Source organism: Chrysemys picta, chromosome 3, assembly GCF_011386835.1.
Source record: "Chrysemys picta bellii isolate R12L10 chromosome 3, ASM1138683v2, whole genome shotgun sequence".
Taxonomy (NCBI): domain Eukaryota; kingdom Metazoa; phylum Chordata; order Testudines; family Emydidae; genus Chrysemys; species Chrysemys picta.
In genome coordinates this window covers 114,687,899-114,704,763 of record NC_088793.1, presented here as the reverse complement: position 1 = coordinate 114,704,763, position 16,865 = coordinate 114,687,899, and the positions used below count along the sequence as shown (strand labels likewise).

At 41.4% G+C, this 16,865-nt stretch overlaps 2 protein-coding genes across 19 annotated transcripts in view; one reads left to right on the top strand and one right to left on the bottom strand.

Moving 5' to 3' along the window:
• Window positions 1-4,471: 4,471 nt before the first annotated feature.
• On the bottom strand, window positions 4,472-13,409 carry ARMT1 (acidic residue methyltransferase 1). Of its 3 annotated transcripts, XM_065588828.1 has the most exons (6): window positions 13,267-13,347; window positions 12,485-12,670; window positions 10,225-10,330; window positions 8,990-9,231; window positions 6,798-6,963; window positions 4,472-5,772 (listed from the first exon to the last, which is right to left on the bottom strand). In XM_065588828.1, the coding sequence occupies exons 4-6, from the start codon at window positions 9,022-9,024 to the stop codon at window positions 5,005-5,007; spliced, it is 969 nt and encodes a 322-aa protein (XP_065444900.1). In that variant the 5' UTR covers window positions 9,025-9,231; window positions 10,225-10,330; window positions 12,485-12,670; window positions 13,267-13,347; the 3' UTR covers window positions 4,472-5,004. The 3 variants fall into 3 exon arrangements, with proteins under 3 accessions (XP_065444900.1, XP_005301466.1, XP_065444901.1); XM_005301409.4 differs by lacking the exon at window positions 12,485-12,670 and having other exon boundaries at window positions 13,267-13,409; XM_065588829.1 differs by lacking the exon at window positions 13,267-13,347 and having other exon boundaries at window positions 12,448-12,564.
• The window catches only part of RMND1 (required for meiotic nuclear division 1 homolog), a 39,478-nt gene continuing 35,898 nt past the window's right edge, over window positions 13,286-16,865 (top strand). For 3 of the 16 annotated variants that reach the window (XR_010599722.1, XM_065588820.1, XM_005301393.5), the window contains exon 1: window positions 13,405-13,550. The gene's annotated coding sequence lies outside the window, so the exon portion shown is untranslated. The other 13 variants (XR_010599724.1, XM_065588815.1, XM_042848250.2 and 10 more) reach the window with 11 other exon arrangements.

Here is a 16,865-nt window from a genome sequence, read left to right as displayed (position 1 = left end):
GGATATATAAACAGGAAGAGAAGGTGAAGAACCTGTGCATGCTGCAGTGGGTGATGGTTTCTCTCAGGCTCCAGAGGATCAGCCCTATGACACTCAAGGCTTGTCTATATTTACAGTGCTATAGCTGCACCAGTGCAGCTGTAGCGTGTAATGAAGATGCTACTTATGTCTCTGGGAGAGCTTCTCCCATCAGCATAGGTACCCCACCTCCCCAAGGGGCAGTAGCTATGCAAAGGAAGAAAACCTCCCATCAACATAGCACTATATACACTGGGAGTTAGGTCAGTATAACTGCATTGCTCATGGGCATGGAATGACAGTTATACCAACATAAGTTGGTAGTGTAGACCAGGGTTCAAAGACTTGGTATTATGGGCTTTAAGGTGAGAACTCTCAACCAAGGTCTGGAGGTGAGGACTTATGAATGTTTGTTGCAATTGCTGCTGCCCACCAGCCTTATTTTAAAAGGGACATACCATTTTGTTCTTTTGTGTTGTCTTCTCCTTGCCTTAGGCTTTTAAAATGGAAATCTATTGCCACCTAATCAGGGGAAATTAAGATGGGGCACATCTACAGCACCACACTGGGGTGCAAAGGGACTGCCCACATCTTTACATGTCCTACATTTAACATGGGAACAATTCTTGAAATAAGAGAAATATGGAAGTTTTACTAAGCTGGGACAGGATGTGTTGGAGAAAAACTTGAAGGTAAATTTGAGACTGACCCCACCTTAAATCTACCTTTTCCTTCACTAAAATCAAGTTTTAGTACAAAAGCCTATAAACAACCAGTATAAATTGAAAAGAAAGATTGCTGCAGTTCTAATCCTGTGCTTATATAAAAAGGTCTGTTTTTTCCATTCAAAAATATTCATAATTAAGGGGAAGGAACACAGACTAACATTTTAAAACAAATGGAAATGTATTGTAAGACTCTTGTTCAAAAGTTAGGTGTTGTCTGTCTGAAGATTCTTTTTAAGGTTTGACAAAATAATATCTATTTTGATGAAAGGGAAATTACAGTTCAGCATAAATCATTCTTACTGAAGAAACCCATACTTGAGTTTCAAGTTTATAAATGTATTGCATGTTTTTAATATGTGATTTGTCTTTTGAGAAATATGTTTACAACTTTTTATACATTAATGTTGACTTACTGATTTCCAGAGGCTGCGAACTGTGTGTGCAACAAATGATTTTCCTGGAGTTTGTATGATTATAGGTAAGAGCCACCATTGTAGTTCAAAAAGTATGAATTAGAGCTACACTTGCTCAGGTGGTGGATGGAAATGCCCATATCTTGGTGATGATTAGAAATGTCCTTCTCTGTTATGAAAATTCAAATGGCACACAAGGAAAACCCCAAGAAATTGGGTTAGAAATCCCCAGTGAGCTGTTAGGTCATTATAAATATGCAATCAATGTTAGAATAATTACATAGATATAATGCAAGTGCAGGAAGCATTTCCCTAAACAGAGGTATTAAAAGTATATCCTCATTCTATTTTGTTCCTACATTAATAAAAAGAATTACTAGGCTCCCCCTAATCACAAGCATACTGCAAGTTACGTATTACAAAGGAGTGATTAATAAACATTCAGGAAAATACTTCACAATATACTTTGCTCCTAACAACTAAACACATTTTTCTGATGAAGTATCTTATTGTAATAGGTAGGGTCTACTATGACGTGTTTGCATGGAATACAACACTGTTAGTTTTTTAGGAGAGGACAGTTAGTCTGCAAGCCCAGTAGCAATTCACTAAGGTTCTGCTGTGTATTCAGTATTACATATAAAAACTACCTTAAATGATTGTTAAGGTGCAAAGTCAAGCCTTCAAATTAGGAAGTGCCAGAATTAAGGTTGCCTGTGTAATCTTAATGTGGCCTCCTTTAGGGTGTGAATTATGATGGCGTCTTTAATTACATTATTACATACCATTATTTCCACCCTTCCTCATTTAGTGTACAGGATGTGTCCCGAGAATGACTAGTGGTTGTGTTGCTAATGATGCTCTTAGCTGTTAGATCCCTGCCTCATTTGTTGCAGAAGTTGGAAGGTGTGTAGTGAATGAGGCAGAGGAATGCAGGAAGAGAAAGGCTATTTTCATGGTTTAGGGAGGATGGAATGCTCCTTGGAGAACTGGAGTCTCTACTATAGAGTTCCTGGGTGATGCCGGGCAAGACACTTAAACTAAACTTTTTACAGGTGGTCACTGTGTTCCTCATTTTCAAGGTGGCCAATAAGATACCCAGGGGTCTGACTGAAGAAGTTCTAAGCACTCACAACTGCAACTGAGCTAAATGGGAGATGTGTTCTGAATATATAAAGTCCTATAAAATACTAAGTTTTCTGAAAAAAGTCAGTCCCTAGGCATCTTAAATGGTACACCCAAAGTTAGTGTATGTTTTTACCTTAGTCTCTTTGCCTCAATTCCTTATCTGTAAAATGGGAATACCACCACCTAACTTCAGAGGTTGAGACATTCATTAATATTTGAGAAGCACTCTGATTAATACTTCTATATTCAGAGCAAGGTTTGAATAGTGTGCAGTAATTAAAGCATGGGGTCACATACTGGACAATGACAAAAAATGAAATCCACTAGCTGCTCTTCAAGTGAGCACTGGGGTAGAGGTACCGTGCCAAAAAAAAAAAAAAAAAAAAAAAAAAACGATGTCATGTAATTAAAGACTATCAAAACATATGCTCAAGGGTGGGGGAAGAGAATGACAGTTGCCTAGGGAACCTTAATTCTAGCTAAGGCACTTATATAGCCACTGTTACTGCAGAACCTGAGTGCTTCATAGCACCCCTGTGAGGTAGGGAAATACTACTATCTCCATTATACAGATGGGGAACCGAGGCACACTTTAAGTGATATATCCACAGTAACCCGGAAAATCTGTGAAAGCAGGCAACAGAACAGAGGCCCGAGTCCCAAGCTAGCACCCTAACCACAGGACAAATCTTCCTGGTATTCTGGTATTTCCTAGCTGTTGAGTGCTTCATTTTTAAACCTTAATGTTCTTTCTGTAGATTTTGTATTTGTAATATCCTAAGTTTAAAAAAAAAAAAAAAAAAAAAAAAAAAAGCAGCAAATTGGGAGAAAAAAGTTCCAACATGTGGCTCACAGTGAGACCCAAGCAGTCAGTCATCAGCAGAGCAGGAACCTTTAGACCCACCTCACAGAGATCTTCTGCTTGAGCTAACAGTAATTCACAGCAGTGGTAGGTTATCACCCTGTACATGCACTCTCTATTAGAGGGAGATGAAATGGAGGTTGCACTGCTATTTGCTGACAGCACAGGAATTTGGGATTTAGTCCATGTTTTGAGGGGCCTGTGCAATAATGGTTAGACCCCAGTGCGTACTTCTCCCCCGCATCAGACCCTTCTCCCCTTGTCCTTCCCGTCTATCCTTGTCCCAGTCCCCTCCCCCTCAATACATGCAGCACCCCCGCTACACCCAGCTCATCTGAGACCGCCTGCCCTACCCCTTCCCTAGGCCTAGCTTCTCACCCCTCTATTACAATAAGACCACTGCCACCACCTCACTGCATGGACTACAATAGCATAGGAGAGAAAATACCACGGCCCTCAGTTCCTACTCCCAACATTTGGTTGCTGGGAGGAGGAACTCCAGGGAAAATCCTTCTCCAGCATAGGGCTGCTGGGTTGAGAATGCTCAATATTTTTTCCCCTAACCTTGTTCTGAGAAAAGCTGAACCATTTTTGCTGAAACTTTAAAAAATAAAAATAAATAAATATCAGCAGGAGGCAGACACCCAGCACAGAAATCTCAGCTGAAACAGATCTATCTTGCAGTGTTATAAGCAGCTAAAATAGGGTTGCATCATTAATGGAAAGTCAGACAAATTTAATTGTACATATATTGCTACCTGTGCCATCTCTACTACAAAGAAGGATTAAGCAGAAATCCTGAATGAGTTTACCAAGATATCTGCTCCCTCACAACCAGGGGTGTGGTTTCCCTTCTCACTTACACATACTCATGGCTAGCTCTCATTGTGCTAGTGCAAGTATAAACAGCAGTGTAGTTGCAGTTGCACAGGGTAGCAGCAGTAAAGGCACAACTTAGCTGTGAGAGCAAGACTGAGTATGTGTTCGCAAGAAGTGGGGCAGAGTGGGGGAGAAAATCATACCCCTGGCTTGTCTCTAACAATTCTTCCAACATCTTTAAAGATGGACTCTTACTCCCAATTTCAGAGTCTGACTTTGTCATGGGGGGGTTGGGGGAGACTACCCCACTTGGCAGACAGCTAGCTGGCACGACTTACCTGTGTCTTACTGCTCTGACTCCGTTGGGCATCTGAGTCTTCTTTACAGGATCATGGTCTCACCCCAAATGATCCTTCCTTAACCCACTGCTGACTACACCTACTTAGCTTTCAGAACGGCAAAAACTATTAAAGAGAATTATTTGCACATATTGACCACACAGATGAGAAAACATTGTCAATTTATGTAAAATACTCAGAGAGAGAGACAAATCAAACAGCTTTAAAATAAGACCTCTGCTGCAGTGATGCAGAAAACCCAGAAGTTAGATTCATGCATTCAAAAAAAATTAAATACCATGCAACATATGGCACTTGAAAATGCCAAACAGTACTGGAACAGTAAATGCATGCCAAGGTGGAACCAGTTCCTAAAATAAATTGTAACTTCCACTGAGCATTAATTCTCTTTACTTACTGAAAAATAAAGTATTCTTAGGGACAATTGAAGTCATGTTCATCTGCAACATCCGTTGACATTTTAGATCATAAAATATCTACAATTTAATAACTTGAGTGTTAAAAGGAAAGTTTGTGAACTGTTGCACAACATCTTTATCTTTTGTAAATCAGTAGTAACAAGCCACTTGCCAGAAGCAGGTAAACGAAGAGCCCAAAATTGAACAGCAAAAGTACAGCTCTCTGAAACAGTGCAAATTAAACCTATCCCTAAGTAAACTATCAACCTCACAGCTGAATCACAAAGATGCATCAAACTGAACTACTCCATATTTCCCACTTATCATCCAGTCAGGTTCAGAAGTCACAAACTGTTCACCTTGTCCAGGTTTCAGACCAACCTGAACATCAGATTTTAGTGTTCTCAAGCTGCAAAGAGGTGCAGGATGAAATTTGTTTAAGGCTTGATGAAATGGAACAGTAAACTCCCATTTTCTATCTCCAGTTAGTTTCCTGTAGTTCAGATCACCTTTAAAAATAATTAAATGTGACTTCTGCAGCTCAGTGTACAAGTCAGTAGCAACCTGAGCCATACTACAAAATTCATGTGGCAGAGTCCAAAACATGTGATCATGGTAAACCCAAACTCCTTTTTTAATACTGCCCTCCCAGTTCATCCCACACCTAGACATCCACCTATTATTAGCGGACTGCAGCTGTTTAATAGTCCAGTTAAAATCTTGTTTTGTAGTATCCGATACATACCATGGAATACACTTTCCATGGAAATGGATTTCAGTTACTAACTTTGATGATAACAGAAAGTCAGCCAGTACTAGATCAGTAATAAGTTCATATCCAGCATTATCCAGGACTATGTCAACTCTAGTAATTTCTTCTGAAGTTCTTCTTTTCTTGTTGTTAATAAGCACTGACCAAATGCTTTCCGTATCATCCACTAAGATGAAAGTTTTCAAGTTGTCCAGCGATTTTAAAGGACTGGCTTTCTGAGAGTTGTCTTCACCAGCTGAAATGGAGAGGTCGCACTTATTCCCCCACAATGAAACCTGAAGAGAAAAAAGTCCATTTTGCTAAATCTCATTATTCTGTAGTATTTTGTTTTGTTCTAGAGACAGTGGGACCTGACTCCACATACATACTCCCTATTAAAGCTCAACATTTTGTACATAAAGTTCAGAATGATTTCTGGGAGAGAAACCAAAACAATACTCTTCACTTCCAAAGACACACCAGAAATGAGTTGGAAGGGGGAAATACAAGCCTCTTTCTCATCTTTATCTTGGGCTTACGACAGATTAGGTTTGGTATAAACACACTGACAGAGCTAAAGAAATTTATATTATAAAACACAACTCCAAAAAGCCTTGGCAGGAGTACACATAGGACTAATAATGGGAGGATAAGTGAGTTTTGATTACCTGGAGTTTGATAAGTTGATCTATATTGCAAGAATATGAAAATGTGCTCTTTTATGAAGTCTCAACAAACAGCTAGGTATGTAGCGTTGCCAACTTATGATTTTATTAAGTCTCATGGTATTTGGTGTTTTCCTAAAGCCTCAGCTCCTAGGGCAATGAGATTGTGAGAACTTCAACTTTCAGTTAAATAACTAAGTTTCTATCCCTAATGGTTAGAGACAAAACACCACCACCACAATAATTTTTGTAAAGCATGACTTAAGCAAATCTCATGACTTTTTGGAGCCTGACTCATGACTGGTAACACTGGATGTACATGAAAAAGAATAAGCAGGGCTTGGAACTTGTAATAGACCACCAGCAACATGGAATTGACATGATTCTTGTCAATTACATGGCTAATCATGTGATCTTATTCAAAAACACTATATCTAACCAGAGCCTTGTTAGTGTCACTCTGCTGCTCAGATCTTTAGCTAGTAGCAGAGGCACAAGAAATGTTTGCGGACTCAGCAGTAAACTGCATCAGTCAACATATGATAGGATATTTGCAAACATAAGGCCTAGAATTTTTTTAAAGTTTAAGTTCTGCAGAACTCAAATTTTGTAACTTGCCACAAGCAGAAACTGTGAATAAGAAATGCCAAGTTTACCTGCAGCAGCTTAAAAAATTCTTCCTGAAGTTGTTTTTCATCTAGGTCCTCAATGTTTTTAAGAATTTCCTGCAAGTAAGTGCATAAGGCAATAATAGCTTGTTGGGACTCAAAGAAGCTTTGAACCTTTGCTTCTTTAAATACATCATAGTCATCAATAGGAGGACTAAAATAGAAGGGAAAAGATATGAATATTAATGCGCTTTCCATTTTCTCACAGCAGCAGCAAGTGTTAAACATAACTTGGTTTTTTAGATGAATGTTAAACTTGGGGTCCTAATCTGAACTTCTAGAGTAATGTGGCATGCCAGACTCCTACATGGCTCCAGTAATACTTACTTCGTCTGGTATTCTGTCTCATGTATTTTAAGCAACACCTACAGATATTTATCTACAACAACCATATATATTATGGTCGTGGCCAAATGTCTCAATCACGATGGGCCTCTTCTCCCCCCCCCATGATATGGGGCACTGTATACACACTTTAGCTGCCCTTGAGGGTTTTCAATCTATGAGGGACAAATTGATGAACGGTGACAAGCCAACTAAGGTTAAATAATTGGTCCAGTTTTTTTCAGTACATTTGTATTTATGGTTGTGTGGCAACTTTTCACGTGGACATACCTAAACCCTTTATGAAGGGAAGGGGTTGGTCTTGTGAAAATTTTTCATCTGCACCATTCTAAAAATTAGCATGATAATTCTTCTGTTAAACTTAAAAAAAAAAAAAAAAAAAAAAAAAAAAAAAAAAAAAAAAAACACACTTTACCTTTATAATGTATTGGAAAAGATAAATACTTTTTTTTTGACAAATGACTCCGTATACCACGCAAAAAAAAAGTTTTAGTCAAAGATCCTCCGGGATTTTGATTTGATGAACAAAAAAGCCCTTCATGTTGTTAACTTTCCCTAAGAGATTACAAAAGAATTCTTCACTTTTGGTGTGGAGGGAGATTTAGAGAACACAATTCCAAAATAACAGGAAATACAATGAATGGATTCCCAAAAGTGCAACCGACACCGAAACTGACATTTTCTGGTTTGGAAAAATGTTCTTTCCCCACCTCATTTTGGAAACTAAAAACAATTTACCCATTTAGTTTACAGAGATCTTTGTGTGACATAGAACAAATGAAAATTTTAGAAGCCTTCTTTCACACTATGATCTTTCATTCAGGGCTTTGGAGCTGTGCTCCAACTCCAGGCAAAAACCTGCAGCTCCACTGCTCCACTCCAAAGCCCTGCTTTCATTATTTGTTTCATATGTGGGGTGAAGCTTTGTTTTGGAGAACTGAATTCTTAATATTGTGGCTTAAGTATTTTTCTACACAAAAAGGGCACAATTTTCAGAAGTGCTTAAGTCTCACTGAAAGTCAGTGGGGCATAGAGGCCTAACTCAATTAGGCTCTTTTGAAAATTTTCCCCAAAAATATCAGAGGTAAGAAGTGTATCCGTATGTGTAATTACAACTAACCCTACTGCCACCACATTTTCATCTTTTAGTGCCTGCTACTATTCCTGTTGAAATTAATGGGAGTTTTGCCATTAACTTCAAATGAGAACCGGATTGGCCCTTTGTTTTCAAATAAAAACACCAGCCAGTTTAACTTTTTTAGAGGGCACACAGAAAACATTAGCTCAACCTCGCATATTACTTATTTAAGAGAAGGATATCAGAGTTTGAATTATACTACGTTGCAAAGGAAGCAAAGCCTCATTAGCAACTTAACCAGGGAAATTGTTGCTAAGACTTCTAACAGTGGCGTTAGCAGAACATTGAAAAAGACTACTGCTCTACATTTGTAAGAAAGGTCTGCATTTTAAACTAATAATCCTGTAGGAAGCATCAGTAACTTAATTCTCAACCTGAATTACTCCGCAAGAAACTGAAAAGTCAGGCTCAGATGTCTCAGCAAAGCGAATCACAAGAACTGGAGCAGAAAAGTGACTGACTTAATAAACTTCAAGGTCTTCAGCACAAACAAAATGAAGAAAGACAGTGAGTGAATCGGGAGGGGGGAGAGGGGAAGGGGGGGATTCAAAGAAAAGGAAAGATGGTGAATCTTTAAAACAGAATTGCTTAATTTTAAGCTTACTCCCTTTTCCTTACTCCCCTTTTTCTGCTTCTCAGATGCACGAAAATCAGAAGAACTATACACAGGGTAACTCATGTTAGAGTGTATACTTACTTATGAAGTAGTGCTTCATGAATGCGGCGGTACATGTAACACTCCACATATAACCAAGGGGACTGAAACCAGCTTGGCTGTTCATTTCCATCTAATAAATTTTGTTGATATTCTAGGTATCGATTCCACAGTGGAACATCAGGGAGTTTATCATCCAAGGGAACCAATGGTTTGTCCGTTTGCAGCTCATTCCTTAACTTAGAGAGGATGGATATAGTGTTCTTCTCTGCCTCAATGCCTTTCTGAAATAAAATGGAAAATAAAAAAAGCGTCCCGAGTCCAAAAATACATTCCTGCATAACCACATACTAAATTTTACTGCAAAGGGAAATAAGTTTTGAATCTTAAAAAAAAATCAAATAAATATCAGACTCTCGGGATCTTGCACTTGAACAAAGACAAAAGTCTAAGTGATGCTAAGTGAAGCTTTTTTCCTACATCTGACATTCACTACAGTTTCACACCTTCCAAGCTAGAAGAACCCCCATATGCCATGAAAGTTATTTGATTCTATGTTGAGGCAGGACCTTTTGCTTATTCTCCATTCTGTTCAACAAAATGCCTGGTTCACTGGGGAGAACTGTTAGGGGTCTATTACAGTAGTGGGCAGATTACGTTCTGTAGACTGCAATTATCAGGGGGTAGCCGTGTTAGTCTGTATCCACAAAAACAACAAGGAGTCCGGTGGCACCTTAAAGGCTAACAGATTTATTTGGGCATAAGCTTTCATAGGTAAAAAAAAAAACCCTCACTTCTTCAGTTTTTTATCCACGAAAGCTTATGCCCAAATAAATCTGTTAGTCTTTAAGGTGCCACCGGACTCCTTGTTGTTTTTGTAGACTGCAATGTGCAGGAGATCAGACTAGATGATCATGATGGTCTCTTCCGACATAGACCTGCAGACTTTAATGAGAAGAGGAGCCTGAAACCTTGCCATCCCCACAAAGGCCAAGATGGATATGCCACATACCACCATGTAGCCAAACAATAGAGAAAACTGAGGAAGTTTCAGGAGCCAGAAAGACAAGAAAAAACATTAATAAATATAAGAAAACCAGGAAAGGAGAGGAAAAAGACAACTCAGGGGTTGAGAGAAAAAAAAAAGGGGGGGGGGCACATGAGAAAAATTAAGAGGGAAGACAACATGAGGAAAACAGGAATAAAAACAAAGCAGAAAAAAGATCTCTACGAAGTTTCAGTATGAGAAAAATAATACGAAACAACAGTACTCTTACCTCTCCATGTTCTTCAAAGAATTCATTTTTATGTCGGTGCAAAGTATCAATAACCCTAGTTAGGATTTGAGGCAGCCTGTCCTTAATTGAAAAATATGCAAATGATCTAAGAAAAGAATCAAAGCAGTACATTAATTACTTACATTAACACTAACAGATTTAATACCTTTTCCCTATTTATTCATTACTTTATTTTCAAGTACAATCTATCACATTTAAGGATAGCATATAAAATGTAGTAATTTGTTTTGCTAGCTTCTTTTGAAGTTAGAGGGAGGAGTCAGCAAATGTGAAAAATTAGTTTTTAATTTCACCATATCCTAATGGACTAAAGAAATACTTTGGCCCTGTCAGACCAGTGAAGACCAGTGAATTCCAGTGTAAAACACCCTTTCACTGAGAATGCTCAGCTATCAGATGTTGAAATCAAAGGAGGTAGGTTCAAGTGCCCAAATAGCTCATTAGAAGAAACGTACACTGTTTTAACCTTGTATCTTATTAACCCTGGCTAATAAAAGCAAAGTAACCTCAGACTTACCCTACACTTCCATTTATGTTACAACATACCCAGTTCCTAAAACAATTTACCTGGATGAATAAAAACCAGATCTGAAGAAGGGCAATAAGTAAAACAAAATGACATGCGTTGAAGCACTCACTATAACTAGTCGAAACATTTTCATTTAAATTTCAGTTCAGCAAACTATGTTTTGTCAAAATTAAAACGTTTCATGAAGACATTGTTTCCACTAAACTTTTGTTGGGAAGGTTTTGGGGTCCGGAAAGAGACTCTAGTTGGGTTGAGGGATGAAAAACCTTGGCTCTGAATCAGGCAGAACAGGGACTTGAACCCGAGTCTCCCACATTCCAGACCAGTGTCGTAACCACCAAGTTGTAGAGTAACTGCAGGCAGACTCCCCTTGACAATTGTTTTTCTAAAAAAATTCGAAAAGAATACTTTTGGTGGTGGTGTTCCAATGAAGAATAAAACAAATTTCAAAGCCTCGAGAGTTGCTACAAAATAACACTGCCATCTTCCCATAGCTCTGGTTCTCATCCCATTAAGTGTTTTTCCAACTCTTGTAAAGAAGCTTTGTCAAGGAGGCAAATTGACAGGCATCACTTGTGTCACCTTTTCAGATGATAGTATAAATACATTATAGCCCTTGCTTGACAGTGATAGGGTGATATGCAATCCTATACATATGGTTACTTTAATACACACAAAAATCCATTGTTAAGCAATCAGGACTGCTAACCCCACAACATACCTGACCCAAACTCACAATATCAGGGAAAAGTTAGGGTATGTTAGAGTACATAGCCTCTGTTCATCTACTCACACTTCTTCACCACCACAAATATCAAACACAGACCATGCACTGCAACCTCAACTCTGTCCCGCCCATTTTGTTTCTGCACATACCCTTTGCCAGATTTCTCCTCCTTCACTTCTTCCCCCAATACTATTAGTTATGGATATCAGGTATAAGGTAAAGGGTTAGCTGCAGAAGGATTGCTAAAGGGAGATTGCCCGGCCTTCTGTCATGACAGGACAAAATTAAGGTGGTCATGCATGGTCTTTGTTGTACTACATAAGCCTTTCTCTGCTGCTGTAGGATAAAATCTGAAGAAAACTGTAGCTCCTGGTGGGGAAGATTTCATATGTCCCTTATTCCAATGAACCATTAAGCCAGCATATGCAGTGTATATACTTTTAGTAATAACTAATAACCCTAAATCCAATTTTTTTTAAAACCACACATTACACCAGATCTACTCAGAATACACGCCTCTCTACCAATTTTTTTGTAGCAAGACAATGTTTTGAAGAGCTATTGGTCAATAACAAAAAGGTAAAAAACTCCCCCCCCCCCATTTTTTTTTTGGTCAGAACCCAGTTTCAGAGACTTCCTATTAAAAACCAAACCAAAGCTACCAAGGAAAAACTCAAAGGGCATAAGAATTAACCCTGTGTGAAATTTCACCTCAATAAGTCACCTACCTTTAAAGAAAAATAGGAATTCAAGCAATATTTTAAGTCAATTTTAGTCATTAGCAGGCACCTCCATTTACTAAATGTCAGTAATAATACAGAGATAACAGGCTGACAAAGGTGGCTGGTATCTGCCACAGTGCAACAACTTACATTAACACTGAGTTACTTGTCACAAAACGTGCATTAATAATCTTAAACTACAATTTTAATAGATACCTACAAACCTGGGAGACTAACACCCATCATAATCCTAGTACTAACCATCCATCTGGAGGAACACCTCAATGGGTACTGAATACATGCAGATGTACCGGCGCTGGAGCCCCCAGCGTAACTGCAACGGCTGGGGGCGAGAGCTCTCAGGGTCTGGCCAGAGGAGCAGTTTCACTTCCAGGGGCACGTCTGTACATCTCTGCCTTGCTACCAATACAGCATTTGCAGTGCCCCCTAGGATGCAGGGAGTGCGGGTTGACAAGGATGCCCGCAGGGCTTGTGTAGAAGGGAGACCAGCGATAAGGGCGAATTACCCAGGACAGCCGCCCCAGCTGAGCTGGCGTAACAAGGGCCCATGACAGCCTGGCCTCACGGCCAGGCCACCGCACAGCGAGCGAAGCTGTCGGACCGCGCCGTGTCCCCGCGTACGGAGGCGGAGCTCAGGCTACAGCGGAACTGCACACCCGGCTCTCGGACTCTTCATTCACCTCGCCCTCCGCCTGGCCCCACAGGAGCCCGCCCTCGCCCTGGCCGCCCCCGAGCCCCGTTAGTGCGCCGGCCCAGCGGCCTCCCGCCACACTGCCGAGCCGCGACTGGCGGGGAGTCACGACCCGGGGCAGGGTTCGACTTTCCGCCCTCTCCGGCCGCGGCGCTCTGCGGGGGGAGCCGCTGGACGCAGCCCCCCAGGGCAGGTTCGTCCCCCGAGGGCCCGTTCCCAGGTGCCCCCGCCCGTCGGACGCTCCCAGAGCGGCTCCGGGATGGGCTGTGATGTGCCCCGCCCCGGTTCAGCGATACCCCGCTTGCGAACCCCCCACCGAGCAGTAACGGACCCCTGGAAGCTGCCCGCCAACGAAGCCGGCACCGTCGCCATCTTCCCCCCTGCGGCGCCGCTCCGGAAATGACGCCAGCACGCCTCGTTGTGTCTTCAGTAAGTATTATTTGCGCCGCAGGAAGGAGGAGCCAGCCCGCGGGGCGGGATTGGTGGAGGAGCGCGCACGCGGTGTGGTGGGGACCGAAGGTCGGTGGCCGGGTGCAGGGACGGGCCGTTTGGCGCTGCTGTTCCCCGCGCGCCAGGGAGACGAGCCGCCCCCTTCCCCTCCCCTCGGAAGCTCAGGTCACTGGTAGGGCGCGACCCCCGCTCCGTATGAACAGAGCCGCGCGGGGCTGTCAGGCCTCCCCCGTGTGCCCCCGGCACGGCTGCTGCGGAGACTCGGCCCCCGTTGGTGGGGGGGGCTCTGAGCCGGAGCTATGAGCGCCGCGGGCTGGGCCTTATGAAGGGGAGGCCGAAGGCGGCGCTCGCCTTCCCTCGGCTCGGGTTCCCGGCGGCTGCTGTGCCGCCCGCAGCCGTGCTCCTCCCCTGTAGCTCACGGGGCGCCCTACCGAGGAGCCGGTGTTATCACCCCGTTTTATAGATGGTGAAACTGAGGCCCCGGGGGTGTTCAGGCCTGGAGGGAGTGTGCGAAGCCATATGCGTTTCTGTGCTAGGCCGTGACTGCCATGGCCTGTGCCAGTTCAACAGGATGGTAGAAAGCACAGGCTCCAGCTCCAGCCCAGATGTATGTAGGGGGGAGGGGTTTCTTAGTACATCCCTTTCATGCGCCCTGCCCAACGGGGCTCTTCCCCTTTCAGGAGCCTGAGGTAGGTTAGGACTCTGCAGCTGCTCCTACATCACAGTTGTGCTCAAATACAACCACCAGGGCCCCAAGCCACAATTCAGGGCATGTCTACACTGGCAGAGTTACAGCAGCTGCAGTTACAGTGCTGCTCAGAGAGCGCTGAAGGGAAACCGCTGTAGTGTGTTCACACTGTCAGCTGCCTACACAATCGCATGTTCACGCTTGCGGCACTTGCAGCGGTATTTGGAGTGGTGTGCTCTGGGTAGCTGTCCCACAGAGCATCTCTTCCTCTTTTGCCGCTAAGAGTTGTGGGAAGGCGGAGGGGGTCGTGGGACATCCTGGGTCCTGTCCCAGTGCCCCGTGATGCATTGCTTTGCATCCCAGCAATCGCTGTGTTTCTGTCCGCATTTGGCGCCATCTTTCAATGGTTTGTGTACTGCATGCCATGCCTCTTCGGGCTGCAGGAATGGATCCCAAACTGTTGACCAGTGTGCTGGTCGCTCTGACCAACGCATCATGAGTGGCAGTGGAGTTATTCCTTAAACTACAAAGGCACGGGGAGTGCGACATTGATCTCGCCACACATAGTAGTTATGACACAAGATTGCTTGTGTCATTCACGGAGGTGCTGACCACAGTGAAATGCCACCTTTGAGCTCGGGAAACAAGCACTGAGTGGCGGGATCATATCATGATGCACATCTGGGATGATGAACAGTGGCTACAGACAGGGTGGATTTGATTTAAATCGCTAGTCAGGAAGACTCTATTAAATCATGGATTTCTACATAAAAGTGCATTCTTGTTGGTTGTTACAACCTTAGTACGCATTCTTCACAACTCAGAGATAGATGTAGGTTTCATTTTTAGAAGGTACACACTATACATTTTTTAAGGGATTTATTTTGAAAACTTTTCAGATTAGGTTTACAGCTATATCAGAAAATGAATGATTGTTTGGTTATTTCATTTACCAAAGGTAATTGAAGCAGATATTTATGAAGTCATTGGGAAGTGAACTATCTCCAGTTCAACAGGTTAATCATTAATATTTGGAGGATTTTCTTGCCATGCTGTATTAGAAAGAGAACATCACCAGACAGACATTTAAATTGTTTTTTTTTAACTAAACAACAACGTTATGTATTCTGGATTTTTTTCTTCAACAGAAAACAAACAATATTTTAACAAAACAAGCATATGAATTTTTGAATTTTGTTAAACATTCAAGTTTTTTAAAATCAGGTTTTTGTTAAAATTGTTTTTAACTAAAATAGTTAAATAAAATATTAAAAAAAACCTCACAAAAATTAAATCAACTATGTCAGCCAGGTCAACGTCAGAAACTTAAAATATTGGCTTCTGCAGCTAACTCAGTCGTCTTCACCTTCATTTTCCTGTTTGTTCATAATCTGGAAAAGAAAAACAAGCTTTCCTGCTTTTTCAGGTCCCAAACGATTTCTCAATTTGGAATGAATTTGTCCAAAGGAATAAATATTCTTTCTACACTGGCAGAAGAAGCTACTGCTGTTAAAAGTGAGATCACTTTAACAGTCTCTGAATCCAAGTGCTTAAGTGACTTCCACCAGTTCACTGGTGTGACTTTTTTTAAAACATCATCCACAAACATATATTTCTTGAATGGTTCACCCTTAGCTCTGAAGTTTATTATGGTTGGCATTATGGAGGGATGATTGCTGGATGTCCATGTCATAGCCAACTCCTCTTCTTCAGCAGTTAAGGTTTGACAAGTATTGAGAATACACTGGAGATAGTGCTTGTCTCATTCGTTTTTTTAATGCTTGTAATTTAACTCTGTCATTGCATATTTCTCTTTTTAAGATCTCACTCAGTTCCTTCCAAATTTCAACAGCGTCAGCAATAAAACAGCTATTTCCCTGCATTTTGTTCAAGGCTACAGAAATAGGCTTCAGGGTACTCAGCATGTGTTCAACATTTCTTTTAAGCCCAATGTTGAGAACTTTGGCTGTGACGGTGCCATCTATTTTTTTTCCACAATTTTGTTCACAAACCATCATCACATTAGGCCAGTCTTGATATAATGCTCAAAACAGGCCACTACTGAGTTCCATCGCACGTCTTGTGGGAGAGTTAGATTGGTTTCTCCCATTTTTTTCAGAGCAGTTGCTGCAAAGTGGTTGTTACAGAAGTATTTTGCAATTTCAACAACATTAGCCTTTATTTCTGGAACACTGAAGTCTTTGGCTAGGAGGTGCATCAAATGAGCATTGCAACCGTATGTTATTAGCTTGGGACTTTCTTCTAAATAATTTCTTCTCATCTTGGATACATTTGCAGCATTGTCTGTGACCAAGCTGTTTACTAGACATTTGATTTTTTTTTCACAGTTTGTTATAGCTTTTACTGCTACTTCTTCTAAGTATTCTGCTGTGTGTGCATTTCCTGATGTATCAATTGTTTCTGTAAGGAAGACATTCCCTTCTTCTGTTATCAATCAAGCACATACAACAGGATCATTGTGGACATTGCTCCAGCCATCAAGACTCAGGTTAACAATTTTACCCTCTAGACCTTTTGCACATCTGCTCTGTTGGGTGGACTGTATCCATTAATGAATGAACCATGTTAATGAAGTGTGGGTTCTCAATCATACGGAAAGGAGAGTTTGTTGTATAAACAAACTGAGCAATTTGTTTCATCAGTTACCTCTTTTTGTAATCTGCTGGTTCTTACCACAAAGTTTTATCTATGGCTGTTTTTGGATGATGGAGATTTTTTTCTTTTTGCTACAGGCGATATACTGTGACTGAAACACTATCATTGGCAGATGA

Bases quoted from the DNA above. Each gene is read 5' to 3' on its own strand.
- ARMT1 (XM_005301409.4), bottom strand. From the start codon at position 13,307: ATGGCGACGGTGCCGGCTTCGTTGGCGGGCAGCTTCCAGGG. The intron at 9,232-10,224 runs GTAAGAGTACTG...ATTTTATTTCAG, and splicing joins TCTTTGAAGAACATGGAGAG to AAAGGCATTGAGGCAGAGAA. The intron at 6,964-8,989 runs GTAAGTATACAC...CTTCTATTTTAG, and splicing joins CATGAAGCACTACTTCATAA to TCCTCCTATTGATGACTATG.